The 27,777-nt window shown below is 33.9% G+C and overlaps 4 protein-coding genes and 1 long non-coding RNA gene across 5 annotated transcripts in view; 4 read left to right on the forward strand and 1 right to left on the reverse strand.

The window, feature by feature from the left end:
• LOC111499210 (DExH-box ATP-dependent RNA helicase DExH9-like) overlaps nt 1-5,443 on the forward strand; it is an 11,747-nt gene extending 6,304 nt beyond the window's left edge. The window contains exons 8-14 of the mRNA XM_023150726.1: nt 514-637; nt 747-1,029; nt 1,123-1,277; nt 2,040-2,186; nt 2,929-3,161; nt 3,640-3,904; nt 4,896-5,443. Of these exons, the coding sequence (XP_023006494.1) occupies nt 514-637; nt 747-1,029; nt 1,123-1,277; nt 2,040-2,186; nt 2,929-3,161; nt 3,640-3,904; nt 4,896-5,174 (1,486 nt within the window). The 3' untranslated portion in view covers nt 5,175-5,443. The remainder of the gene's footprint in view (nt 1-513; nt 638-746; nt 1,030-1,122; nt 1,278-2,039; nt 2,187-2,928; nt 3,162-3,639; nt 3,905-4,895) is intronic.
• A 5,608-nt stretch (nt 5,444-11,051) lies between these two features.
• LOC111499311 lies at nt 11,052-12,600 on the forward strand. The gene is made up of 5 exons (XM_023150882.1): nt 11,052-11,177; nt 11,266-11,433; nt 11,511-11,585; nt 11,896-12,039; nt 12,108-12,600. Exons 1-5 carry the CDS (start codon nt 11,175-11,177, stop codon nt 12,450-12,452), a joined length of 735 nt encoding a protein of 244 aa, XP_023006650.1. The 5' UTR covers nt 11,052-11,174; the 3' UTR covers nt 12,453-12,600.
• Nucleotides 12,601-14,618: 2,018 nt separating this feature from the next.
• Nucleotides 14,619-19,168, forward strand: LOC111499313 (vesicle-associated protein 1-3-like). The gene is made up of 8 exons (XM_023150884.1): nt 14,619-14,856; nt 15,437-15,507; nt 15,585-15,666; nt 15,808-15,923; nt 16,022-16,183; nt 16,264-16,305; nt 17,882-17,959; nt 18,878-19,168. Exons 1-8 carry the CDS (start codon nt 14,805-14,807, stop codon nt 18,989-18,991), a joined length of 717 nt encoding a protein of 238 aa, XP_023006652.1. The 5' UTR covers nt 14,619-14,804; the 3' UTR covers nt 18,992-19,168.
• Nucleotides 19,169-21,418: 2,250 nt separating this feature from the next.
• On the forward strand, nt 21,419-25,197 carry LOC111499334 (autophagy-related protein 8f-like). The gene is made up of 6 exons (XM_023150910.1): nt 21,419-21,606; nt 21,891-21,943; nt 22,049-22,104; nt 23,137-23,189; nt 23,635-23,753; nt 24,783-25,197. Exons 2-6 carry the CDS (start codon nt 21,907-21,909, stop codon nt 24,869-24,871), a joined length of 354 nt encoding a protein of 117 aa, XP_023006678.1. The 5' UTR covers nt 21,419-21,606; nt 21,891-21,906; the 3' UTR covers nt 24,872-25,197.
• A 1,228-nt stretch (nt 25,198-26,425) lies between these two features.
• On the reverse strand, nt 26,426-27,483 carry LOC111499345. Its single transcript, XR_002720929.1, has 2 exons — nt 27,116-27,483; nt 26,426-27,033 (listed from the first exon to the last, which is right to left on the reverse strand). It is a non-coding gene; the product is annotated as an uncharacterized LOC111499345 (long non-coding RNA).
• Nucleotides 27,484-27,777: the final 294 nt, after the last annotated feature.

The following is a 27,777-nucleotide window of genomic DNA, read 5'->3' on the forward strand; positions in this document are numbered from 1 at the left end:
CTTTTTTTTTTTTTTTTTTATAGAAAAAAATGTAACTGACAAAATAAAATATCTCCAGTGTGGAGAGATGAAGTCTCTAAAGCGAATAGGTGGAATTGGAAATATCTGAGGGCAAAGTGCATTTACACCCATTTCGATAAATATGTTTTTTTTTTAACAAAAAAGTTGCAAAAATAATTATGAAAACTGCAGCATCATGGGAAATAAAATTCAGAGTTTCTAGAGGATATAGGGCGTTCTAGGTACGCTTGATAATTGGTTCAAATTTGCCTCCTTATGATGGAACTGGTAAACAATAGTCCAAAGATTTAACCTAGTTGCTAAGCAGAAATATCATTTAGCTACCTGACTAGCCAAGAAGTCCCGTAGTTGAGTTCAAGTTATTTTTATTTTATTTTTATTTAATTGCCTATAGGGTTGTGGGGTTAGAGCGTTACCATGTTTACATCCTTAATTTTTACTATTCTGTTGTTTATCCTTTTATTTATTTATTTATTTTTTTATATCAATTAGTGCTTTTCACTTGAGCTATAACATGCTCTTGAATCAAATCCGTTGTGAAGATGGCAATCCTGAAAATCTGCTGCGTAATTCCTTCTATCAGTTCCAAGCCGACCGCAACATACCTAACCTCGAGGTTAGTTTTTGCAGACAAGGTGTCTTAAAAATAACACATGAAAGATCAAACCATATTGCGGTGTAATGTTTGATATAAGATGACATACTAATTCTAGTTATTACTGCAGAAACAAGTGAAAAGCCTTGAAGAGGAGAGGGATTCCATAGTGATTGAAGAGGAAGATAATTTGAAGAATTATTATGATTTGCTAAAGCAGTACAAAAGTTTGAAGAAGGATATCCGTGATATTGTGTTGTCTCCTAGATATTGCTTACCATATCTGCAACCTGGCAGACTTATATCTATTGAATGCGACAGTAATAATGAGATTTCTTCAACTTTTTCCATCAAGGACCAGTTTACTTGGGGATTAATAATTAATTTTCAGAGGATGAAAGGTGTTTCTGAAGGTGATGTATCGATAATTTCTCTTGCATTTGTATTCCTTTATTCAAATTTTAGCTTATTAGTCTTCTTAATCTGAACTTAAGTTTTTGTTCCAGATGATGCTAGTATGAAACCAGAATCTGCGAACTACACTGTGGACGTTCTTACAAGATGCGTTGTCAGTAAAGATGGCATAGGGAAAAAAAATGTTAAGATCGTTCAATTGAAAGAGCATGGAGAACCTCATGTTGTTTCCATTCCAATCTCTCAGGTATTGAGTTATATGATCTATTATATGCACATGCTTCATGCGAACTGACAGTAGAGAATTAGCAATATCAGATCTCTTCATGAAAGATGATATTATAGATCAAAGATTACATAGATTAAGAGTGACAAAATCTAGATTAAAGTTGGTTTGTTTCCAAATCAATAAATTATTTTATTATATTTTCACGCCTGAAGGAATTCAATTGAGATTTAGAACTGGAACCAGCTAGATTCAGAAACAATTGGCTTGTGTTGGATTCTTGAAATGGATGCCGAATCATGCATCATTCAAAGATGATAATTTGGTCAACTACTTGATCCAGTAACAGCCTTCGAATGGCAACCTGAAAAATTAATTGAGAAGGATGACATCTTTGGTTAAGAGGTTTATCTATTTACTGTTCCTTATAGTCTTATTTGATTTCCTGTCCATCGTTGGCCTGAGATTTGGGCCAGTCCAAATGTTGGCGTGTATCTTGATGCCATTTGGTTCACTTCTTCCTACGATAATAGTGGTTACTATTAGTTTTGAGTGTTGGCTTCATTGTTTTCTGCACTCATTTTCAAGGCAAACTTCCTGCAAGTTGGTTTTATTTTCCTGCTGTCCCTCTTAACTGATGTTTTCTTAAGTACATTAAAATGTCCCTTTTTTCAATCAAGATATCTAATTTGTTTTAATTATTCTCAGCTTCTGTCAACTGCCATCTTGATTTAATTTTAATACATTGTCTTGATGAGTAATTTTTATCTTATTTACAAACAGATTAGTACTTTAGCTAGTATTCGAATACTCATACCCAATGATCTTTTGCCGTTGGAAGCTCGAGAAAATACATTGAAGAAGATTTCTGAAGTTTTATCAAGATTTCCAAAGGGAGTGCCCCTTCTAGATCCAGAAGAGGATATGAAAGTACGTAACTCTGTGCTAAAACATTTTTCATTGATGTGAGGATTTTTTTCCCTATTAGATAGAAGCCTATGGGGATTCTGTATATAATATTTGGTGGTACTTAGGTTAGTATAGCAAAATGTGTGAGGTTTTATTATGAGACTAGTTCTTAAACTTTCAAGTAAAACGTTGGAAAGTGTTGGAAAGTGTCTACTAAAGTTTTTGAACTTTCAATAATAGATCCACAAACTTTAAAGTATCTAATAAAATTTTCAAACTTTCAATAGGTAAAACAGATGCCTAAACTTTTCATTAATGAACGTACTGTTCACTAAAGTGCAAGTTTAAGGTTCTATTGCATATATAATTCAATTTTAAATCTAATAGATAAGTCAATTTTTAAAAAATTTGAATATTTCAAACATCTTTTATAAGTTTTTTATAAGTTTGAAGACTGATTAGACATTTTAAAGTTTAGAGATCTATTAGATACGGAATTGAAAGTTTAGGGGTCTATTCACTTTTTTAAGTTTTGAGATCTTCTTGGCACAAACTATGTTCGAGGACTAAACTTGTTATTTAACCAATCTGTAATTGAAACTTGTTATTTAACCAATCTGTAATTGAATTCACTTGTTCGTTCAAGAAAAACCAACTCAGATTCAGTTTGAGCATTTGCTGATGGGAAGTATAATATAGTATCTATTCGCTTCTGCCATGCCTTCTTTCCAGATTTTAACTAATAACGTTATTTGATATTCAGATTCAAAGTAGTTCTTACAGAAAGGCTGTGCGTAGAACAGAGGCTTTGGAGAGCCTGTTTGACAAGCACGAGGTGGCAAAATCAGCACTTGTTGATCAGAAGCTCAAAGCATTACATTTGAAGCAAGAGCTAACGGCTAAGATCAGGTCAATTAAGAAAACAATGCGTTCTTCTTCTGCATTGGCTTTCAAAGATGAACTGAAGGCCAGGAAGCGAGTATTGCGGAGGCTTGGGTAATTGGTCTTTTTTCTTTTCTCGCTACTCTTTAGGTTGGCTTAGAATTTTTTAGTCGCCAAATAGGTCAAAATTTATTGAAGTGATGATTGAAAGAAAAAGACTCGTCCTGCATTGATTGTTCAAGTAATTCCAATTAATCTGTTTTTATAAGAGAATTTATCTGCTGTAGCTTTAATTTATTTTGTTACTTCCTTAGCTTAGGGGCTCCCCTTCTGGGCATATCATTTATAAATAAGATTGTTCTCTGTATCAATTTATTTAGATGAATATGGTAAATAATGAAAACTGTATTATTTACTAGATAGTTCTGAATATATGTGTATATATATATTCAAAAAAAGGATACACTTTTAAATGTTTTGCTGCCAGTTCAAATTGATTGTTTAGATTTTATGACAGAAGAATAATGTTATCGATTGTAGATGCATTGAATTAGTAGCAGCATCTTATCTTTTTCTTTTTTCCACATTGCAGTTACATCACAAGTGATGATGTCGTGGAATTGAAAGGCAAGGTTGCTTGTGAAATCAGTAGTGCAAATGAATTGACTCTTTCAGAGCTGATGTTCAATGGGGTTTTCAAGGACATAAAAGTGGAGGAAATCATCGCTCTGCTATCTTGTTTTGTGTGGCAAGAGAAACTTCAGGATGCAGCAAAGCCTAGGGAAGAGCTTGAGCTGCTTTTCATTCAATTACAAGACACAGCTCGAAGGGTTGCCAAGGCTCAGCTTGAATGCAAGGTTAGCGCTAAATCTTATCTGCCCAAGTTAATTTACTCGATCCTTTTTGTTTTCTCTCTATGTTGTTAAACTTAAATGGCAATGTGTTCAGAGCGTCATTGAGTTTTAGTTTTTTTTTCTTTTTTTCGCTATGTTTTTTGAATCTATTTGAGGTTGAAGAATCAATCCATCATCCTCATCCCACATCTTTTCAACTCAAAAAAGGAAAAAAAAAAAAAAAAAATCCATTTGTTCATGTTGATTTACTGCTTTTCCCAATGTAGATGAAACTTCGTGAATAACTGAACCTCATTTTGACTCTTAGGTGGGAGGATTTCTTATTTTTGTAAATACTCTTTCTTTAATGAGGTGCTTTGTTCTTCTTTATAAAAACTATAAAATGGAAAGTTTGTTTCTTTCGAATGGTGTGTTTGGTGTGTTTTGTTTAGAGAGTGAGACATTGTGTGTGAGACCTCTCCTTAGCAGACGCGTTTTAAAAATCTTGAGGAAAAGTCCAAAGAGGATAATATCGGGTAGGAGTGGACTTGGGCTGTTACAAATGGTAACAGAGTCAGACACCAGTCGATGTGTCATCGAGGAGGCTGAGCCCCGATTGGGGGGTGGACACAAGACGGTGTGCTAGCAAGGACGCTGGGTCACGAAGGGGGGTGGATTGAGGGGTCCCACATCGATTGGAGAACGGAATGAGTACCAGCGAGGATGTTGGGTCCTGAAGGGGGTGGATTGTGAGATCCCACATCGGTTGGGTGGGAGAACGAAACATTCTTTATAAGGGTATGGAAACCTCTTCTAGGCAGATATGTTTTAAAAACCTTAAAGGGAAATTTGAAAGAGAATGCATAAAGATGACAATATCTACTAGCAGTGGGCTTGAGCTATTACATTGTGTGACCTCCTTGCTTCTCTCATCTTACAATCCTCTTCCTGTCGAGCCCCCTTTCTTGCGATAAGAGAAGGCTTGATGATACATGCATGTCATGTCTAATTGCAGGTCGAAATTGATGTGGAAGGCTTTGTGAGTTCGTTTAGACCAGATATTATGGAGGCTGTATATGCTTGGGCAAAAGGATCCAAATTCTACGAGATAATGGAAATAACACAGGTTTTCGAGGGGAGTTTGATTAGAGCAATTAGAAGACTGGAAGAAGTTCTGCAACAACTAACTCTAGCAGCGAAGTCCATTGGTGAAACTGAACTTGAAACCAAGTTTGAAGAAGCTGTTTCCAAAATCAAGAGGGATATCGTCTTTGCTGCGTCTCTATACTTGTAGTAGTTTTCCCCATCTTTATAATTATAATTTTTGTTTAACATCGAGTGGTTATTTTGTATGCGGCTCTTTGTAAAGTTTCTTATATTATGTAGTTGATTTTATAGGTAAGATATTAAATTATATCATTTGATTTTACTAAGATTTTGCTGAAGTTTTACGTTGAGTTAAAGAAGGTAACTCTGTTCAGGTTAGAATAAGGCATCATTAAAGAGTAGGATACATATCAGTTTGTGAGATTTTGGTAATGTATAAATAGAAAGTTGGAGATCTATAATGCTCTAATGCCTAAGATTTATAGTTCAAAGTTCAAATTCGACTCAAATGATTTTGACATTTCTCTCCATCTCTTGCTATGACCACGTAACAATTATTTACTTCTTTTAAACTACTACTTATAGTGCAAATTGTCTCTATAGATTAATTCAGGTCCTTTATGCATCGTTTGTCTTTCCCAAGAAAAATTCATAGGAGCCTAGCCATTGAAAAGGACTGTGCAACCACTTACATAACTTCGGAATCTCCTCTCATTCGATTGTGCTTTTGGTTCATTCATACACTTCTCTCTACTTAAAAGTCAAAAAAACGTTGAAAGTTTCGCAATATATGCTTAATTTATCAGGATTCTTTCATTTTTGCCTCTTTTTTAACGTGTTTTAGTTACGTAATTGTCTTTACTTTAAACATGTTGGTATGGCGTCCTCAAAATGGGATCATCAGCTTGCCCTCATACAAGCAACACTTTGGGAAACCCTACTTTTTGCCAACAAAATATTCCACTCAATCATAGTACCCAAAAGCATTATCACAGAGTCTTATGGCTCCACTTGTTTTCACTTTTTATTTGAATTGGAAAGCCTTAGTATAAATATAAAAACCCATTTATAATTGGTATTTCATGTACTGCCACATGCACCCCAATATTTCATCCATTGTGGTTGGTTAAACAGTTTCCAGAATATCGTTGTCATGATGTTGATCCGACTTATGCGATTACGGTATCCGCGTAGCTCCAAATACGCGCATTGGAGCTCTTCGCTCGATGTCCCATGTCGCTTGTACTAAAGAGGTGAAATGCTTGACCACGGCAGAGAATCTGACAACATGTACTAAGAACCTTAATGAGCTAAAAAAAAGATGTGTTGTTGATGATATAATCATTAGTTAAGCTAATAGTCAAATGATTCCTTTTGAATCATACAAATTTTGGGGCTAACATTTGAATATTTTCGGACATTATTTGTGTCAATATATACTACTTACATCTTGCTGACTCCATTCTTTAATCAGTTATGACAATGCATTGACAAGAATTAAAGATCCCCCATAAAGATTGGGATTGGGAATGTATCTTAATCTATGCAGCACTCGAATGCTTAGGTATTTTTACCTCTAAGAAAGTTTCTCAATATAGATGATATATGAGCAGCCACCATAGTTTTTCATTCTTTTAGTTCAATCACGATAATAGTGAGAGTCATGTCGTTGCTATAGTTATCAACTCTCTAGCACCTGAATTAAATAGATATTTATCGAAGCTCAAGACAAAATAGTAAAATAATGAATCATTAAATACAAAAAGATTTAATAAAAGAATATGGTCGCTATCATTAAGAATCCTTATGAACCAACCAACAACAACTGATGTACTAATCTAGGCGGTCTCGCACGTCACTTTGAACATTAGCTCTCATGTTTTTGCTTTTGATTTTTTCAAAAGGTCTCATAGGGGATGTACTCCTTTACTTTAGCATGATGTGACCTTTCTATACAAAAATAAACGTTCATTTAAAAACATTCACAAAATAATGTCATGACTTGTACATTTGCATTAAAAGCTTTGAAAACAAAACTACGAAATAACTAATGTGAAATATAAATAAATGAGATGTGTAATACTTCTCTACACACAACCCACACGTGCAAGCATGAGCCAACCGTGCGGTCTCGCACACCTTCTAGGTCTACTAGTCGGGCTAGCTTCTCTAGGTTGTTGCCAGATATCTCGGGAATATCGATCGTAGCGTCATGATAAACTGATGATCATTTCAATCTCATAGTGTACATCATAAGGCAATATCACACACATGACATGTGCAAGACCATTGAGCATGTGACATCATACATAAAACTATTCTTACAACTAGACTGATACCATAACCACTTACTTGGTTGGCTTAGGCCGAAGCTATTAAAACTTGACTCTAAATAATTTAAACTAGTTAAAATATAGTTTTACTAATCTTAAACGTTTTTCAAAGAGTTGAAACTAGTAAGAAAGGATCCAATCGTATCAGACTCAAGCAGGATCAACCAAAATATCGATCTAGAGCCGTCAAAAGTGTATTCTATGACTGACTTCAAACCGTTTAAGTGGTATGAAAGGAAGCAAGGCTCCTCTGTAAACCCTTTACAGTGGAGTCCAACTTTCCACTTTCTCAATACAACCGACAACTTTCATTTTCTTATTTTTTCTTATAATTTTGAGTTTTACATTCATTCGTGAAACTCAATGATTATATCTATTACCCACTTAGTTAGAGATGGAATAGATATAATTAAAAGTGCTATCGTACATCCATCTCGTCATTGAATACCAGTGGTTCTAGGTCGTAGTACTCTTGGAATCCCTGAAGCGCACGTGCTACATTGGATGCCATGTCCTTAGGGCTCTATGCACTTAGCCTTGGTAACTCGGTCCTTCTTTCTCGAAAACAAATGTAATTTATTTTGGATTAGATCCGAAACAAAACTATTTCTTATTTGAATTTGTATTATTTTTAAATAAAAATATTCATTATTAAAACGTTGTTTCGAGTAAATACATCATTATCAAATTGAGACCTCTCACGTGTGAAGCTAATTTGGAAAATATTAAGGCATAAGAGACGACGAACACCCTTTCGAGACAAAGCCTTAACGAGCCTATTATTTTGTACTTTCTTGCACTCCTTCCTTAATTCTATCTTTTTCCTCCTTAATTTCTTAATTTTTAGGGTTTACGAACTAATTTTTAATCGTGAAGTCAACTTGACTATCGAGATTCTATTATGACAAATTTAAAACTGACTATGATAGCTTGTACTTTACGGGGACCATTAGAAGTTTGCCATTTAATTTCAAATAGTGAACTTGTTTGGATCGATAGGGGTATGTAGTAATACCTTTATGATTACGAGTTGGTAGAACTAGGGTTGAGCCCTTAAATACAGGAACATTACTAGAATCATTTGAGAGCCTTATGGGCATGATTACAGGGTCTCTTATCGTAATCTTGTTCAGATGAGTGAAAGAAACCACACATGTAGAGGATTTTTGGCAAGTACGATGGTCGCCGACACCCTCTTTTATAATTGCTACGTTACGCAGCCTACTAAAAAAAGACCAACTAAACCCTTCTAGAGAACAATGTCCTTAACAATATGAAGCTAATAAGTATACTTGTTAGGATTAAGGTTAGTAAGAACATTGATGTTGTTATAAAGAATTATGTGGAGCGACAAAGTGGGCAATGGATGGTGCGGCGTTGGGCGCAGTGAAACAGACTGAGACGCCCAATGCATAAGCGTCTGTACACTGCCACTGGCGCCACCGCCAGGCACAGCACAGGCACGGCACAGGCACAGGCACAGGCACAGGCACAGGCACAGCGCAGCGCCTACCATCCACACTTCGTACGCCCCCTTACGCCATTCCCTTCTTATCCCCTCTTTGTCTGCGCCCCTCTCTCTTCGGATTCCCTGCCCCCAATGCTTTTCTTCTCTTCCACTTTTGCCCCTCTCTCTAATTTCTTTAATTTTTTATTTACAATTATTTTCATAATAATAAATATATATTTTTCAATTTTCAATTTTTTTTCGACTTTACGAAAAAAACCCTTTTTAATAATCTAAATATTTTTATTATTTATAGCCCGACATTCATTCTTATTTCTCGATACTATTGCATTTAAAATTAATAATCTAAATATTAATATAGAAATTTTTATAAATATATCAATATTAATTCTTAATTAATAAATTGTAGAGGGTATTTATTCTAATAGTTTTTTTAATATAAATTTATTATTATTATTATAGTCTTTTTTTAAAAATAAATTCCTAGTATAATTTCATAACCATAATTATAATAATAATTATTAAATTTGGAAACTGAAAAATAAACACAGTATATAGTATATTTGACTTATGAGTGCTAACTAACGTCAATAAATGGGGAGATGCAAATTAGGAAATGTATATATATATATATATATAATTTATTTTATTTAATTATATAATTACCAAAAATATTATAACAATGTATGTGTTGATACCTCGGACTTAAAAAAATTTCGTTCCATCACTCGAGAACCTGATTAATTTAGATTATTCAACGCTCAACTAAAAATTTGGATCGATTTGCGGTTGACATTTTTTACTCGACGAACTTGAAAATAAAGTTATAATCTAACTCAACTGTACTTTTAAAATTATTATTAAGATTAAGGATGTTTAGCGTCAGTAACCGATATAAATGATGCATTGTGACTTGTAAAAGTTTTATATATGAGTCTTAGTCAGAGTTGGATTATTGTGAGATCGCAGATCGGTTAGAGAGGGGAACAAATCATTCCATATAAGGGTGTGTAAACTTTTCTCTTGTAGACTTATTTTAAAACCGTGAGGCGGATGACGATATCTTCTATCACTTGCACGTGTTTGGTTATAATTACACGCGTATCCATAACAATAATAAAAATAAATCTTTTTTTTAGTAGAAATAAAATAAAAGTTTCCCAAAAAAATTAAAAAAAATTGCAAAATTCAGAAATGGCAGCAGAATATATCTGCACTTTGACTTTCATATTTTATTTTTTATTTTTATTTAAAAAAAGAGAAATATTCTATTTTAATGCACATTCCACTGCTTAGGATTAGCCTGAAATACTGAAAATACCTAAAAATAACATATATTATATATATTTTATTAAAGAGTTTAAAAAGAGCAGACCAAAATTTGAACTTTATTTTAAATTATTATTTATAAAAAAAAATTATATATTTTATCTTAAATTTTAATAAATTTTTATCCATATCGTAATTTTATAATAATATCTTTCGAGGCCGAAGGTTTAAATCATGGGATTTATCAATTCTTTCGTGACTTGGTCACATACTCGAGATTTTCAATTATTCCATTTTTTTTTTAATGTTAGTATTGTATATTAATTAAATAGAATTAATTTTCATTTAATTTTAAAATTAGTTTGAATATCATTAAATTAAAAAATCAAGCAATATTTTGGGAAGTACTTAATTTAACAAAAAGTAAAAAGCAAAAAATTTATTAAACTTCCTAATTTTAAAACAAAAACACAAAATTAAACTCGATTAATACACAAAATTAGGAAGTAAATAAATCTTCTTACTCAACTCTAAAATCTCAATAAAATTCTTTCCTTTTAATTATTATTATTTAATTATTTATAAATTTTTTATTTTTCTACCTTCAATATTACATTAATAACTAAAATTACATAAAATTTAAATATCAAACCTTTATAACTCACCATGGATCACTAACATCAATTACAAACTTAAATATTCGAGTTGACCCAACGACATAAAAAAAAAAATAAACCCATAAATGGATCCGAATTTTAAATTTTTCAAAGGTTCGTATAAAGGTGATATAATTAATTATCGAGACATATGAACTAAGTTAGATATTTGGGGAGAGAGAAAGGTGAAAGAAGAGTAGAGGAGGAGCGTGTGGGGATGGGTAAAACAGTTCATCTGTTTTTTTATCTACCGTTTTTTTACTGTGCAGTAACAGAGAAAAGTCACTGTTTTACGTCTTGTCATTTGAGAAAGAGAGACACAGAAACGATGAGCAATTTATACGTACCCCAATTGGCTTAGGGTTTTCAGGATCCTTCATCTCTCTGTCTCTCTCTGTCTCTCTCTCTCCCAATGCCTTCTTAAACCCTAATCACTCCCTCCTTCTCTCATCACAACAACAATGGTGGGTTCATTAATACTTCTTCTTCTTCTTCTTCTCCTTCACCAATTAATCACTTCTAAACCCTATACTCTGTTTCTTGTTCTTGCAGCACTCCCTACCCATCTGGCTCCAAGCGCTCCTCACCCACAAGTTCTTCAACGCCTGTGTTCTTCACGAACACGCCAAAAAGAACGAAAAAAACATCTTCTGTTTCGACTGCTCTCTCGGCATTTGCCCTCACTGCCTCTCCTCCCATTCGTCCCACAAACTCCTCCAGGTCAATTCTCAACCCATTTTCATCAATACCCATTTCCCTCTTCATTCTTTCTTAATTCCTTTTTCGTTCTTCTTCAGATTAGGCGTTATGTGTATCACGATGTGATTCGATTGGATGATGCTACTAAACTCATCGACTGCGCTTCTGTTCAAGTATGTTCTTGATTGACTTTGCAGAAACAGAGTAATTTTATTGTTTATCTTAATTGGGTTTGCAGAAATAGAGTAATTTTGTTGTTTATCTTAATTGGGTTTGCAGAAACAGAGTAATTTTATTCTATATCTTAATTGGGTTTGCAGAAATAGAGTGATTTTGTTGTTCATCTTAATTGGGTTTGCGGAAACAGAGTAATTTTATTCTTTATCTTAATTGGGTTTGAAGAAACAGAGTAACCTTGTTGTTCATCTTTAATTGGGTTTGCAGAAACAGAGTAATTTTGTTGTTTTTGGTTGGTTGATTTAGTCTTACACTACGAATAGTGCGAAAGTGGTGTTTCTGAAACAAAGGCCACAGACCAGAAACTTCCGAGGCTCCTCCGGCAACCTCTGCAGCACCTGCGATAGAAGCCTTCAAGATCCTTATCTCTTTTGCTCTCTTTCCTGCAAGGTTTAATTTCAAAATCCCCATTCGATTTTCAATCATCTTCTGTTATGAATGTTGGTTTCGTTTCACAGATTGATTATCTGATGAAGACGGAAGGTGGCGTTTCGAGGAATGTTTTGGAGTGTAATTTCTCGGCATGGGACGACGGGCTCATGATGACGCCGGACTCTGTTCTAGAATTCGGTGGTTCGAACCAGACCTCCTCCGGTTCCGACGGCAGCGGTGTAGAAGAAGGAGGGAGGAGTGTAGTAGCGTCGACGGCAACGACGGATTTCGTGAAGAAAAAGAGAAGTAGCTTGACGGCGGCGTATAGGGCAGCGTGCCGGCCGGCTTGCTGGCCAGGGACGATTTCCGAGACGTCTGGGAGTTTATTGAGCCGGAGAAAAGGTACCCCACAGCGGGCCCCACTCTATTGAATTTTTATTTATTATTATTATTATTATAAGGAGGGGATTTTGGGGACATGGATGGCATTTTGTGTCTCTCGTGGGGGTATTTTTGTAAAGGAGGCTCCTTCTGGCTTCTGATTTAAATTTTATAATTGTTATTTTAATGATTAAAAAGAAAAAAAAAGAAAAGAAAAAAAAGAGTGGGAGATGGGTGGGGTTGTATTTTGAGGATCTGACCAAGTTTTATTATTACAACAATATCCATATTCAAAGGGTATTTTGGGTAACTTATTATTGGAAATTAATTGTCAAAATATGCTTTATTAATTGAATTGATAACTATTTCATTTTAAAAAATATTATTAAATTTTTAAAAAGTACTAAGAAATTTCTAAAATATTTAAAAACTCTCCTTTTGAAATGAATTTCAAAAGGACTTATTAAATACTTTTAATTTTTTTTTTTTGAAATTTCACGTATATTCTATTTTTTTAAAAGAAAAAACTTAAAAAATGCTTTTCAAATCTTTTTTAAATAATTTAAAAATATTTTTACCTAAAGTAATGATTTTTGCTCATAGACATTAATAATTTTTTTGAATATTTTTTTATGAAATTAAAAGATGTTAATAAAATTTTATGGGTGCTTTTTAAATATATCACTAATGTTAAAAAGTATTTTTGAATTGTTTAAAAAAGGTTGATAAGTATTTACAAAATTTTCGAAGTTCAAAAATATTTTTGAAACATATTATTTCAATCATATGCTTTCATCCCATCAACGTAAAAATCAAAGAAGCTTTGTATAACATTTTTGTTTTTATGAAATTTGTGTTTCGAAGTTTGGGCCCAACGTCATTTTCAAGGCCCATTGTGGTTTAGGCCCAACGTCATTTTCAAGGCCCATATTTTACGTCTCTAACCGCTATTAGATGCATGTCATGATTGGTTCAAGCGTAAGACGAGAAATTAACTTTATAGACAAATGTTAATAAACAAAACAACCATGTTCATTAATAAAAAGTAACTAACCTTCGATAAATTGATGTAACCTAGAGTCGTAAAGAGAAATAGCTCAAATATTGTGGTTGATTTGATGACTTTTAACGCCCTATTTCATTGGGTAGAATCGATAATAGGTTTAAGAAGACAAGAAGAATGTACCGATTTTAGATTAAAAAAAAAAAAATCAAACCTCGATGAAAATCTTGAGATTTTCGGCGAGGCGTCGAATCGGCTCTTCAACTTACACAAGTAACTAAGAGAGGATACAAGATTATAAGTGAGAGAAACCGTGGGGCTTGCATCGACCGGGTTTTGGAGTTTTAGTGAAGGCTATGTTGATTTAGGAGTAAAGGAGTGTTGTGGTATCATTTATATGAACAAGTGGTAACGAATTTTAGAAAATGACGTCAAAAAATCGAGGGTTTCGTTTTTGTGTTGTCGGGTGAGGAAGACGAAGTAGCGTTTAGGTTCTACTATATATATATATATCTATATATATATTAAAAACTTCCTACATAACATGAATTTTAGAGCATAGTAAAAATCGTGGTAACGTGAACATGGAACAATAAATTAGTAGCATATGTTAGACGAACACGACTTTCCATAATGATATAATATTGCTCACTCTGAGTATAAGCTCTCATGGTTTTGATTTGAGGTTTTTCAAAAGACCTCATACCAACTGAGACTGTATTCCTTGATTATAAACCCATGATTATTCCTTAAATTAGCCGACGTAGGACTTTCATCAAATAGCATAGACAATCAAATTTAATCGTGTTTCAGCTTTATATGGTTAAGCATACCACTTGAATAATCAATCATTTTAGGGTCGACTACATAAAATAGAATAATAATAATTATTATTTAAAATTTCAAACTTTTAAAGAAATGTATCAATAAATAACTATATATTGAAAAGTTGGTGGGTAAGACTTAAGTTTATAATTAATGCATGGAGGTAGGTGGGTAAGATTTGCAACTACCTTATTAGTTAGAACATTTCTGAGACTTATTTTATAATTTTTTTTTTTAATTTAATAACTCTTATATCCATGAAGTATTGGGTTCATACGAGATTTGAATGGTTCGAATTATTTATTTTTATTAGGAATAACATGATATTTTCATTTTTAAAATAAATAATTAAAAATGTGGAGCTACTAATTCAAAATGATGAAAGTTCTGTAACTCCCAAAAATAATTAATCGCATGAAAATCAGTTTCGTATCTGTTGCTGGTTCCGAAATTTCTCTGGTCCCTCTTTTTGTTTTTTCTTAATTTATAGATCCATCAATATTTCTCCATCATTCTGATCGAGTGAGTGTGTTTGGGTGGAATCTGAAAGCTGCTGGGATCAAGGGCGACAAAAATGAATTCTGGGGATTATATCAATATTCAACCCTCCGAGCTCAAATTCCAATGTGAGTTTATCCTTTCCACTCTCTGATCCTTTGTGTTTCTTTACAACTTTCGCTTTTAGGTCTCCAAATATTGCTGAAAAGGTGAAACAATTTCTTTTTCCAACTTTTGCGCACTTCCAGAATTGACGAATCGTATTCGATTCTTTTTCCCCTTTATTGCTGTATATTTACTTTTATTTTGTTTTTGATCATCATGGTTTGGCCTCTTTGGGCGTTGGAAATCATATTTAGATGATGGGTTTTCGATGAATTTTCTTTTTATATAGTAATCCTAGAATGTTATGATGATCCAAACTTGTTTAATTACCGTATATGTCTAGTTGAGATGTTATCTGTTAAGGTTTCAGAAAGTTACCAGAGAGAATTGCATTGTTATTCATCAGGAATTGCAAATATCTGGTTGAATTGATTGAAGGAGTTAGTTTCTTATATTTGAAATCTGTCCCTACATTTTGCTATGATTTCTCCAACATTTGAAGCTTGATCATGGCTGCAATTTCATCTAATTATGATTTTTGGATATTTGTTACGCCCTTTTCACTTTTGTAAATTGTATAATTTACTTGATTTAATGGAAAAGTTGAACTGAAGAAGCAAAGTTCTTGTTCGTTGCACTTGACAAACAAAACCGACAAATATGTGGCCTTCAAGGTACACATTTTTTGTTTATAATTGGTATAATCTTGAAATGTTTACATTTTCTGAAACCAATCATTCTAATTTAACAGGTTAAAACCACGAATCCGAAGAAGTACTGTGTTCGTCCTAATGCTGGAATCATTTTGCCGAGTAGTATAAGCGATATTACGGGTAAATCAGTATGTGAAAATAGTTGATTCTTTTTTCTCTCTATTTGAAAAATACGATTCAACTCTTCGATTTTTAACTTCATTATGTATCTGGTTTCTAGTTTTGCATGCTGGATGTTTGATTTGTTATTGATCTTTTTAGTTACCATGCAAGCTCCAAAGGAGATGCCTTCTGATATGCAATGCAAGGATAAGTTCCTAATTCAAAGTGCTATAGCACCAGATGGTACAACAGCAAAGGACATTAGTGCAGAATTGGTGGGAATGTCCTGTTTCTGCTTCCATTAGTTGAATAATTTTTTTGACTCGACAATTATCTTACGTTTTTGCTTATGTTTTACATCTTTGAATTGTAGTTTAACAAGGGAGATGGTAAGGTGGTAGATGACTTTAAGATGAGGGTCGTTTACATTTTTGCAAATCCTCCGTCGCCTGTCCCGGAAGGATCTGAAGAAGGATCCCCTTCCAGGACCAATGCAGTTGAAGATGGGAACCAAAATTTTGCATTGTTTGATGCTGTAAATGTTTTCTAGATTGTTATCTTTATTATCCTTTCTTTTCCACCTATATTTTAATTCAATTTGTTGTTAAACTTTAGGTTTCGAGATCTCTGGATGAGCCTAAAGAGATATCATCTCAGGTAATATATTCTTCTCTTGCTTCTATACAAACGCCTAAGTATTTCATCTGCTTTATCCTTTAACTAGAATGAAGGGGAAAATTAAGGAGTTACTCACTAGAAATCTCTGGGGTAGCAGCGAAACAAAATAGTTGAGATTATATTTGGTCCTGTCTTCCTATTTTCCCTTGGAAATCCAAGAGTTTCTTTCTTTCCAAATATTCTAAAAGATTGATGAAAGAAGCTAACTTAAAAAATTGATTGGCCTTTGTTTGGATGCATCTATTAGCAAGGTGGGAGCTACACCAAGAAAAGTGGGTATATAAAAAGTGTTTTAGTCATAACAGCAGAGACAGAGTTGGAAATTCGAGAATATTGATTGTCTTCTTTGGTGAGCACACAGCGGAACAAAGATCTTAGACAAGTGATTGGGTTCTTTGAATTCTATCTAAAGGTGTTAAGCTTTCTGTGACTATTACAACCACGCAAGCATACACATGTTCTTAAATGACGAACAATGGTTAATCAACAACTAAGGCATGAGCGAGGTATTGAATTTTTGTCGAATATTTTAATTATATCATAAGGAAGTGACGAAACATAGGAAAAAAAACCATTAGCAAAATAACACTTATGGAGTACACTAATGTAGACATAGTAAACTTCAGCTCGTTTAGAAACTGTGGAATGCTTCTTAGATAATTTGAATATTTTTATAATTTTTTGTTACAATTTTCCCAGAAACAACAGTTTATCGATTCAATGACACTTTTTTTATAAACTGAGACCTTAGAGATTTTCATCGACATCAACATTTAAAACCTTGGACTTGAGGGAAACTTTTTCGACTTCTAGAATTTATTATCCATATACTTGTTCGGAGGAAAATTAGCAACACTAAGAAATCTATTAACCATTCTTTTGTCTCTTGATTATTGAGATTTTTTTCCTAGTTTGAGATCTCAGGAAGAGCAAGCTTCTAGACTTCATGCTTTCTTATTTTTTTATTATATTTTTTTTCTAAAGGTTCTGTGTCACAATGAAGTGTCCTGTCCTATTTGTGTATGTGTTGTTGTTTGCCGTCCCCCTCCACCAAGAAATACCGACACTTTAGTTTGACTAGCATGTCCGTGTCTGACACTTAGATACTCTAACCCGTTTTGGATACATATTGAACCTCTGTTAGCACAACGGATGTGTTTGACACCAGTAGTACAAAGTCAATGTAGGTCCAGCATTTGTTAAACATGTACCATACATATGACTTCAAGCTTATTGACTTTGAATTTTCTTCATGTATAAAAATTATATATATTTTAATAAACGTACCATTGTCGTGTCTGTGTCCTTTTTTAAAAATTATGTCACCGTATCCATGTCGTGTTATATCCGTAATAGTATTTGTGTTTTTTAGCTTCACACTTAAATAATGCAGGGTATAGGATGTGGTTGACTGCACTCTCCCTTTTCTTGTCCAATTTTGAATATTGTTATCCACAATTGAGATGATATGGGGGCCAGGAGCGACATTATTGTTTATTTTGTAGGAAGTATTGTTTGTCAATTTAGCTATGCCATGATGCAAATATTGATGCAGGTGTCGTCTAACATTTCTAAGTTGACTGAAGAGAAAGCTGCTGCTTTGCAACAGAATCAGAAACTACGCCAGGAGCTGGTAATTTATTTTTGGATCGCATTTTATTTTCTTTATATTCGAGCTTCGTGTATTCTACGTAGTCTGATGCTTGATATTAGTCTATATTGTAAATAGCTTAGTTATAAGTGCATGACTCATATTGACCTTCATTGTTTTTTACATACTTTATTTTAGTGCACCCTTGTATGCATGTATGTACGAGTCCAAGTAACGATAGTTGTTTTTCTCCCAAACCTCTATTGACTACACCTCTTTTAGTTTTTTCTAGGAACCTTTTTCTTCATTTGTGTCAACACTTTATTCGAGTGTATTTAAAAAATTGTTAAAGTTGTTTACTTGATTGAAACAAATTTGGTTTAAATCTCATCTTGATCGATGAATTTTCGGATTTGTTTCAGTTTGGTCCATTTAATTCCTTGAGCATTAAAAAGAATACCCATTTTCGACTTGTTATATTGCTAAATTTCTACTTTCTCAATACTCATCATCTATTTAAGTTAATTGTAAGTTAATTGTGAGATCCCACGTCGATTGAAGTGGGGAATGAGTGCCAGCGAGAACGCTGGGTCTCGAAATAGGGTGAATTGTGAAATCCCACATTTGTTGGAGAGGTAAACAAAACATTTTTTTTATGAAGGTGTGTAAACCTCTCTCTAGCAAACGGGTTTTAAAAACCTTGAGGGGAAGCCCGAAAGGAGAAGCCTAAAGAAGACAATATCTGCTAGCGGTGGGCTTGGGCCGTTACAATAGTACTGTAGGGGCTCTTTTTAAAAGGTTATATTCTTCCACAAGGAGCAAGAACTGGGTCATGCTTTGATTTTTGGTATCTGGATATTATTTGCATTCAATCATGAATGAATGATTAGGGTCAAAATGTAAATGGAAATTTTACCCATGTTGTTACTTACTATGGTTTTTGAATATTTGTTTTGACAGGAACTTCTGAAGAAAGAAACAAGCGGAAGGCAGGGTGGAGGGTTCTCTGTATTGTTCGTGGTGCTAATCGGTCTCATCGGAGTTCTGATCGGTTACTTGGTGAAGAAAACATAGAGGCAAGTCAGGCATTCCCCTTGTGTTACTGCATTTTGCTGCTATTATCTGTGTTTCTGTCCAGAATTTAACAAACCACCTTAAGTGGTGGGTTCAAAACATTTTTCTAAGTTGACTCTGGATAAGTTGTTTTTCAAAGAGTACTTTTGGAATGGATTCATTTTAGCTGCTTTTCTTCTTCATCTCTACCTGGTTTCCATTTGCTACTTGTAGAAATCTTTTAAGTTCTTGTGTTCTTCGTAAAATATACGAACATTTAAAGTTGCTTCTAATAGGTCTCTAAACTTGAATTCATAGTGCAGTACCTATGTGGCGTGATAGACTATATATAATACAAATACAAGGCATTAACCCGTCAAAATAAACATGGGTTTAGATGCCGATCTTAAATCACTTGAAACAAACGAGCGTAGCAAATACAAGGCATTAACCCTTCATTTATATTTAACCTTATTCCAATTACAGCAACATCGCCACTATTACAAAATACACAAAGCAACACAAAAATATTCAATTACAAAAACATAATAATGTCACAAACTCGAAAGCAAAGCTAATTAATCAACACTCTTAATCTCTCCCCCACTTGCTTGCTTCTTCAAACTCCGTTCACCACCACGGCTGAAGCAGCGGCGGAGCTGCTGCTGCTGGTGGTGGCCGCAGCGGCGAAAGCCTCGTGTCAGCAGCGAACCAAACATGGCTCCTGCTACAAACACAAGTGCTGGCCTGACACTCACCATTTTCATGCGCTATATAATAATTCCTCTGCCTTGGCCCAGCAGAGTTGTAAGACTTCTTATACCAAGTGGCCCGTGGGGTGCGGTGGGCTGCTCAGGGGTAGCGGCTGCCGTGGTGCCCAAGTCGGCGACTTTTAATAATTCGACTGTTTTGGTTTGCTTCTCCCCCAAGTATATTCAACTTCAACCACCATCTTGGAAAAATTATTGAATATTAAATTTAACCATTTTTATTTTTATTTTTTTTCCTCTCATAATTCTAAGTCTTTGTTTCATTCAATGAATTTTGGAATCTTGGTTTATTTATTTATTTTTATTATTATTATTATTATTTGCTTGGAAATATATTGATTTTTTATTTCAATATTAAAGAAAGTAAAGACAGAAATAATTAAATGGGTATATATATATATATATATATATTTATTTATTTATTGAATAATCAATGTTTTTGAACTTTTATTGTTGATCATTTAATAAATTAAAATATTATTTTCTCTTGAAATTTCCGAATGGTTCATTTAAAAAAAACGACATGATCAAAACAATATTTAAATATATTATAAATAATTAAATAAATAAATAAAAAGAGAAAAGATTCTCTCCCCTTTTAGCCGCACTCTTTTTCTTAAAAATTATATTAAATTAATAAAAACAAATAAAATGGTAATATTAAATGTGGTCAAATTATTATATAATAGAAAAAATATATAGAAATATGATGAAATGTTATCTAAATAAATGCTGGGGACATGTGCATGTGAACGGCTGGTTGATCATAGAACAAATTTGACAATTGTCTCTATGTTTATCAACTCACCCTTTTATTTAATATAAATTAACTACTTAAAAAAAATATTAATTTCATCCTATTTCGGTCTTATTAAAAACATATAATTACATATCTAACCTATACCGTCCGACTCTACCCTAAGTCGAACTTGGAGAAGATTTTCTGTTGAGAATCCCCATTTAAATAAAAAAAAACGAGCGAATATGACAGATCATATTCCCCTCTCAACTCCGCTCGACCCACCTTACTATACATACACATACATTATATTCTCCTCTCCAACTCTACTTCGACCCTAAATTATATTGAAAAATGAAAAATTATCTTTTTTTTTTAATTATGAATTTATTTAAGTTGGATTGAGTTAACCTAACCCACTTTAAACTTATTACTAATTTTATTTATTTATTTATTTTTTAACCCTATTTAAAAGATAATTTTTTTAAAAAATATATATATTAGAATTGAATGGTAAATTTTAATTAAAAATTTTAAAATATATAAATATTTAACCAACTAACTTATTACTTTGATTTTAAAAAATTGAGTAAATGACCAAACAACTTGAACCATTGATTTAGATCTAAAAATGTCTCAATCTGACACGTGAACATCATTAATAAATATTGTAACGACATTATGAAAAAACAACGAAATGCTGTAAATAATAATAATGTAAATTTATTTAATAAAAAATTAAAATTAAAATTTTTATTTTTATTTTTTAAAATTCTATAAAAATATTATGGACATTTTCGTAAAATTGTCAAACTTTGTTTTTTTGGAAGAAAAAAAATGATTACAAAAAATAGGTGGAAGCTTTGAACAGAAGCTGAGTCATCCCGTGATCATCCCGTCTTATCTGATTGCCATTAAAAGAGCGTACAAATTCCAATTCACTTTTGTCAACACACAACTTTTTGATAATTTCAACAGATTAGCATCGCAATTCCCGACTTCATCTCATTTTCTCTCGATTTTTCGCTTTTGATTTTTTCGCTTGCTTGCCGGAGATACAGATTTCAGCCAAGAAATCGAACGAAACTTCAGTTTTGGTCTCCTCCTTCCCTGCCGGCGACTCTCAGGTTCGTATTTCTTTACCGATGATTCGATTTTGTGTTTAATCTTAGTTGACTAAATTCGTGGATTGTTGGCTTGATCGATTACTATTCCGAACTTGGAGATATTGCGCTACTTGTCTTTGTTTTATTTCTGTTCTATGCTTCAATTCCTAAAATAGTGGCTTATGGTATTGATTATTGTCTTAAAATTTGTGATTCCAGCTTCGGTCTATGAGTTTTATTGGTTCAGTTATGAATATAATATGGATTACGACTGATTGTTAGTTCAATCTCTCTCTCTCTCTCAGTTTTTTCGTGACTATAATGTCTACGAGCTCGTTCAAGCAAGAGCATGATTTTGGTATATTCTTGAGCTTTCTTATGGAATCCTGTATTTTTATTAGTTTTTCAAATTAGAATCATCTTTGAATTGTTCTGATTCTTTGATTTGTTCATTTTTTTGCAGAAAAGAGACACGCTGAGGCTGCCCGGATTAGAGAGAAGTACCCAGACAGAATTCCAGTAAGATTTATGACTTTTCTTGAGCTTTATTTTTTTGTTGTTCTGGATATATATTTTCAAATTGGATATTCATGCTTTTTATGTACTGAAATAAGGTTTATTTGACCTTTAACTGCGCAATATGTCATTCTTTGTCTGTCAGTTTATATGTATTTATGTGTGAGTATTTATATTCATGTCAAATGATATTTTTCTCAACGGATCAAAACAATTTCACGATTGCTATTAATGGCTTATGCTTATTGACTCTCTTTCCTATCCATTCCTGGCATATTCCATTTATGAACATTGCTTGCTTGACCTCTCTTATTATCTTAAGCTTAACATCTGTCCGGAAAGAAGAGCTATGTAATACATAAATTTTGGTTGTAAAGTAAAGATTAGTTGTCGATACTATTTCTATCTCGACTCGTTGAGCATGCATGTTTAGATGCTATATAAGGTACGTCTTGCTATGGAAAATTTTCATTAATGGCGTCGCCGTATTGAATACTGTATTACTATCTTTCACCCCGTGAATTTTTATGATTTCATTCCTGCTCACCCAATTTGTTTTTTCAAATATGAGATAGTTGACAGTGAGAGATTAGTGAAAGGGGATCCAGTTATGCAAGGATCATCTTTCATGTTTCTATATTCTTATATATTATTGTTATTATTATTACTATTATTAATCTTTTTTTTTTTTATTATTGAGAAATTAACCTTTCAGACCTGTCAAAAAAAAAAAAAAAAAAAAAAAAGCTCCCATCTGAAAGAATGAAAGCTTGAGGGCAATTTTAAGGGTCCCTAGTCATAGAAGCCTGAAGTCAATGAGCAGTTGCTAAAGAATAGTATATTTACTGAAACTTTCTTTATCTTCAATTACATATACATGCCAATCAAAATGTTCATGATATAAACAGTACTACTACACGTTTTTATTTTTCATGCTGTTCTGGGATGCATTCTTTATTTTTCAAATTTCTCTCTCATGTCGTTATGGTTTCATGTTTTCTTCTTGTTAGTATCATTCTCTTTTGTGTTGATCAGGTAATTGTGGAGAAGGCAGAGAGAAGTGATATTCCCAACATTGACAAAAAAAAGTAAGAGAGTTTACTTTTAGCAGTTTTACATTAGTTTCTTTACATTTTTTATTAACAAATGATAAAAAGGGGGAAAAAAAAAAGTTCCTTAACATTGAAGCCTTTTCATTTTATAGACAAACTTACTCTCTTATTCATAAGTGCTTCTTCCGCATCTCATATTTCTTCCTCCCTCCCATTTCTTTTTCCATAGTCCTTTAATGGGAGTAATGCTGGTTATGTAATTAGGACAGTATAATTGTAGAAAGATGCTGATAACTCTTGTCGACCTTCCAAGCAGTGCATTGATTGAATGGTTTAGGAATTTATTCTTCTCATTTCTTGCACTGTAATTGCAACAAGGCTTTGGTTGTAGCTTTAATATCCAATTTTTAGTGCTTGATTTTCAAACTTAACAAAGAGAGGTTTTCAGTTTCTTAATAACCTGAATACAATTTTTTCGCAGGTATTTAGTGCCTGCTGACCTGACTGTTGGTCAGTTCGTTTATGTTATTCGGAAGAGAATAAAACTGAGTGCAGAAAAAGCAATTTTCATATTCGTGGACAATGTGCTACCGCCAACAGGTTAACCACCCTTTTTCTTTTTAGGTCAAGATCTGTTGAAAATGGAAAATCAGGATCGTTCTGTTTAATAGGATGGATAATCTTTCGTTTTTTTTTCTTAATATCTTTACCTAGAAGCATAAAATTGATTAATAGATGAGATCCATGAATTGTCCCGATTCATTTAACTTCATTCTCAGTCTTGACCGTTTTTTCTGTGGTATTGTTATCATCATATTTATCATTTTATTAGGCAAATTATGTCATAACTAATTGGTTTTAACTTTAATGGTTGTGTATCTATTTAGTCCTTAAAACTCCAATTTTCTTTTTAATTCATTTTCATTCTATTAAGTTCTCATCATTAGTATCGTTAATTTAAATATTTTCACATTGCGGATTAGTGTGTTGATGACTGATGATGATTTGGTGAAACATGACACAAATGAGTTACAAGTTGGATAAAGTAAGGAAGAAGGCCCAAAAAAAAAACAAATAGTTGGCAGGTGAAATTCATTTTTAACTCGATCTTTTGATCTGCCTATCATTCTTTTACCCAATTGGCACACTACCTTGTGCCACTTTTGTTATGGAGGATGTAAGGAGCAGACAGGATTTGGGGTGTGAGAATGCCTCGCTCAAAACACATTGAACAGAGGCCAACGTTGTATATATGGATTGTCAACATGTGCGTGATGTTTAAGGGGAAACTATAAACAATAAATGAGCTGGAAAATACTAAAAATGCGTATATTCTCTCAGCTGTAACGTGGGTTTCTTACTTGTCATAGGTTTTAGATGTTAAGTATTTCTGTAGTCTAGGAGTTGTTTCTCATATTTTTGTATTTAAGCATTGGGAACCAATGGAAAAGGATGGACATTTGGGTTCCTTGGGACTCAATTTCAAAAGTCTCTACTATCTTTGCTTACTTTAGTGACAGCAATCTCTTCTTTGCTGTATACATGACGCAGAGTTTTTGTATCGACACTTTCAAACGAGAGACATCAGAAACATCTCTAATTATTGATTTCATGCTTCTGATTTTACAGGGTCTCTCATGTCTGCAATCTACGATGAGAGGAAGGATGAGGATGGCTTTCTCTATGTTACGTACAGTGGAGAGAACACATTTGGGTGACACCCACAAAAGTATGCAGTTTCCTGCTCTCTCTCCTTGTTTATTATTGTCTTTATCAGTCTCCCGCAACCCATTGTTAATCTTTGTTACTGTTTGTGCCAAACGTATGCCAAATTGCGTCTGTAAATACATTGTATAGTCGATGACAGACTTCTTATAGATATATATATATATATCCTCTGATAAACTTCGAGACCATAGTCATTATTTCAACTTGTAATCCAGTTGAATTGTACCTAATGAAGTGCTAAAAGTTGTAAACTGTAAAGCTTTGATGGCCTTGATTCAGATTTGAAGTTCGAAATGAACATATTGAACTGATCAAACCAGATTTTAGTTAGGAATTAATTATCTCGACTAAGTTGTATATATTGGACACTCTCACTTCGTTGCTTACTGCGTTGGTTTATTTCCATTTTTTTCCCTCATGGAAAAGATGAGTAATCCAACTAAAAGCTTTTGAAGAGTGAAACTGTGGTATCTAATGTGGATCTCTGAAGTTGATGTATTTTTTTTTGTTAAGCATATGAAATGTTATCAATCCAGAGAGCTGGATAGGCGGCAAATTTATCTTTCTTCTAGGCTGTGTTAGTGATGAACCTCTCGTTTGATATAATATTGTCTATTTTAAGTATAAGTTATCGTGATTTTGTTTTTGGTTTTTCCAAATGGCCTCATACCAGTGACGGTGGGGATAGTATGGAGATAGTGTTACATGGTGGGGATAGTATGGGGATAGTGTTACATATAAACTCATGATTTTTCTTTTAATTAGTCAATGTGGGATTACCTTTTTTGCTAATCTTCATCAATCATCCCTTCGAACAAAGTGTTGGATTGATATGACAACCCTAGAGGGGTGAATAGTGTCACGACCCGAAATACATAATACTAACATGAATTATGACATGTAATGTATAAATGAGAAATTCACGAAAATACATTTATTTCAACAGAAAAATGTTTCTTTACTAAAAGGACACATGTGCATAGGTAAAACAAGAAAAGAAGGAAAACATGAAAGACAAAGTGTTCTATTTAGTAAGACTAGACTGACGCCCTGGGATACACGCTTCCTCTGTGACAACCCACATCGATCAACGTGCCCTCTCTTGACTCGACGCCTCATGTACCTGGAAAAAAAAAGCTATAGCAAGAATGAGTATAAGAATTATATTCATTAAGCCACGTACTTGTAGGCTCTTACCGCATCCTAATCTTAATAAACTTCCACGAAACTCTACATTAGCTCAAGGGCATCTGGTTTTCGTCTTGGGACTTGCCCCTATCATTAAAAGATTTTTAAGAACTCCCTTATGCTGTCCTGTGTAATGACTGGTGCCCTACGAGTAGCTACCTCGGCATGGCTCTGAGACTATTTGATATCTTACCTAGGAAGTGAGCTGCAACCCCCTAGGCCCATGACAGTCCCCCTGGTCGGGGAGAGCTATCCCCCTTAACCCATCCAGCTAAATGGTCTATACGACGTGGGCACACGTTTCCCATGCTAAAACGGCTAAGAATAGGCGGATTCTGATCAAGAACCCCCTGTTTCCCCACGAAGCTATGACACCAATCACACACCAGTAGCCTAAGGGTATCCTAGTGGGCTTCATACACCGTGGTGGTCTGTTGCTCTACTAGGGAAAGGATTAGATCTAATACCTTAGTACCTGGTTACTCTAACCAAGAGTCCCTAGACTTATTCATATTCGCGAGTCATAAAAATTAACTGAGTACGTACATAACTATGATCCAAAATCATCAAACACATTTCATGCAAAGTAAACATACAAGCTCAACGTGGTGATAACATCCATGAACTCCCGGAGCGCAGAGTTCGCAATTTCCCATCCTCCATTCAGCATGAACATATATATAGGCATAATAAGTGGGAATCTAAAAGCATATTAGCAGTACCCAAGTAACTCTCATAACAAATCACAACTTACATCTTACTTCCAATAATTTATTACCTACGATCATTAACGGAAAGCTACAACCTAAGGTATTCAAACTAGCATGCATGCATTCCAAGCGATTCGTACAAGTATTACTTCCTAAAATTCCGTGTGGTGACTTACCTGGATGGCGCGTGCCCTTACGCAGCGTTTCTACACACTTGGCGTATCGGAAGATGGTAATTTTTCCTCAATTAGGTCCTATTCATATAAATGGGTTTAGGATTGGAATCAGGGGAAAAATAGGGAAAAAAGAAGTCGAACGGGTCGAAAATAAGTTTACACGCGCCAGCCACGCGTCGGGGTACAACAACTTGCGGGTTCCACGCGCGAGTACCACGCGCCCAGGGTTTTCTGCAGTCGCTGGTCGGGTTGTGTTGCCGTGGACGCGTGTCGCAAGGAGGTTGGAGCCGCGTTTTCCCAGGCGGCGTTCGACGCATGTCTGAAGGTGATTGGCGCACGCGGCCCTCTAGATGTTTGACACGTGGCACGCCGATGACTTCTCTCTCCTCAGTTCTTGGAAAAATTCTTAGATCTCGAGTTTCATCCGATTTCTTCACCAAAATTAGCGACGGATCTTCCCTTGCGGGTTTTCCTTCTAATCTTGACGAAAGAGGAGGAAATCTCAACACGAATTCTCACTTCACTCCAAAAAGAACTCTAGAGTGCTGGTCTTAGTAGGAAATGGATTCCGTCGGCGATTCTTCGACGAAAGACTCCTTTCAATTTTCTCTCTCAAACTTTCTCTCAATCCTTCTCTCTCACCCTTCCTTCTTTTGCAGGAATTCTGTGGAGGACCTTCAAGACCCCTATAATGGGCTGAGTTTTTTTTTTTTTTAATACGTTACAAATAGGGTTTCAACAATGTAATTATTATTATTATTTTTTAATAACAATAAAATTTATAACATGAAAAAAAAAATAATAATAATAATAATAATAAGA

The sequence above is a fragment of the Cucurbita maxima genome, unplaced genomic scaffold (assembly GCF_002738345.1).
Source record: "Cucurbita maxima cultivar Rimu unplaced genomic scaffold, Cmax_1.0 Cma_Scf00026, whole genome shotgun sequence".
In the NCBI taxonomy this organism is placed as follows: Eukaryota; Viridiplantae; Streptophyta; class Magnoliopsida; order Cucurbitales; family Cucurbitaceae; genus Cucurbita; species Cucurbita maxima.

Bases quoted from the DNA above. Each gene is read 5' to 3' on its own strand.
- LOC111499311 (XM_023150882.1), top strand. The intron at 11,586-11,895 runs GTATGTTCTTGA...TGGTTGATTTAG, and splicing joins TCGACTGCGCTTCTGTTCAA to TCTTACACTACGAATAGTGC. The intron at 12,040-12,107 runs GTTTAATTTCAA...TTCGTTTCACAG, and splicing joins TTTGCTCTCTTTCCTGCAAG to ATTGATTATCTGATGAAGAC.
- LOC111499313 (XM_023150884.1), top strand. From the start codon at position 14,805: ATGAATTCTGGGGATTATATCAATATTCAACCCTCCGAGCTCAAATTC. The intron at 15,508-15,584 runs GTACACATTTTT...CTAATTTAACAG, and splicing joins ACAAATATGTGGCCTTCAAG to GTTAAAACCACGAATCCGAA. The intron at 17,960-18,877 runs GTAATTTATTTT...TTGTTTTGACAG, and splicing joins AGAAACTACGCCAGGAGCTG to GAACTTCTGAAGAAAGAAAC.
- LOC111499334 (XM_023150910.1), top strand. From the start codon at position 21,907: ATGTCTACGAGCTCGTTCAAGCAAGAGCATGATTTTG. The intron at 21,944-22,048 runs GTATATTCTTGA...ATTTTTTTGCAG, and splicing joins CAAGCAAGAGCATGATTTTG to AAAAGAGACACGCTGAGGCT. The intron at 23,754-24,782 runs GTTAACCACCCT...CTGATTTTACAG, and splicing joins CAATGTGCTACCGCCAACAG to GGTCTCTCATGTCTGCAATC.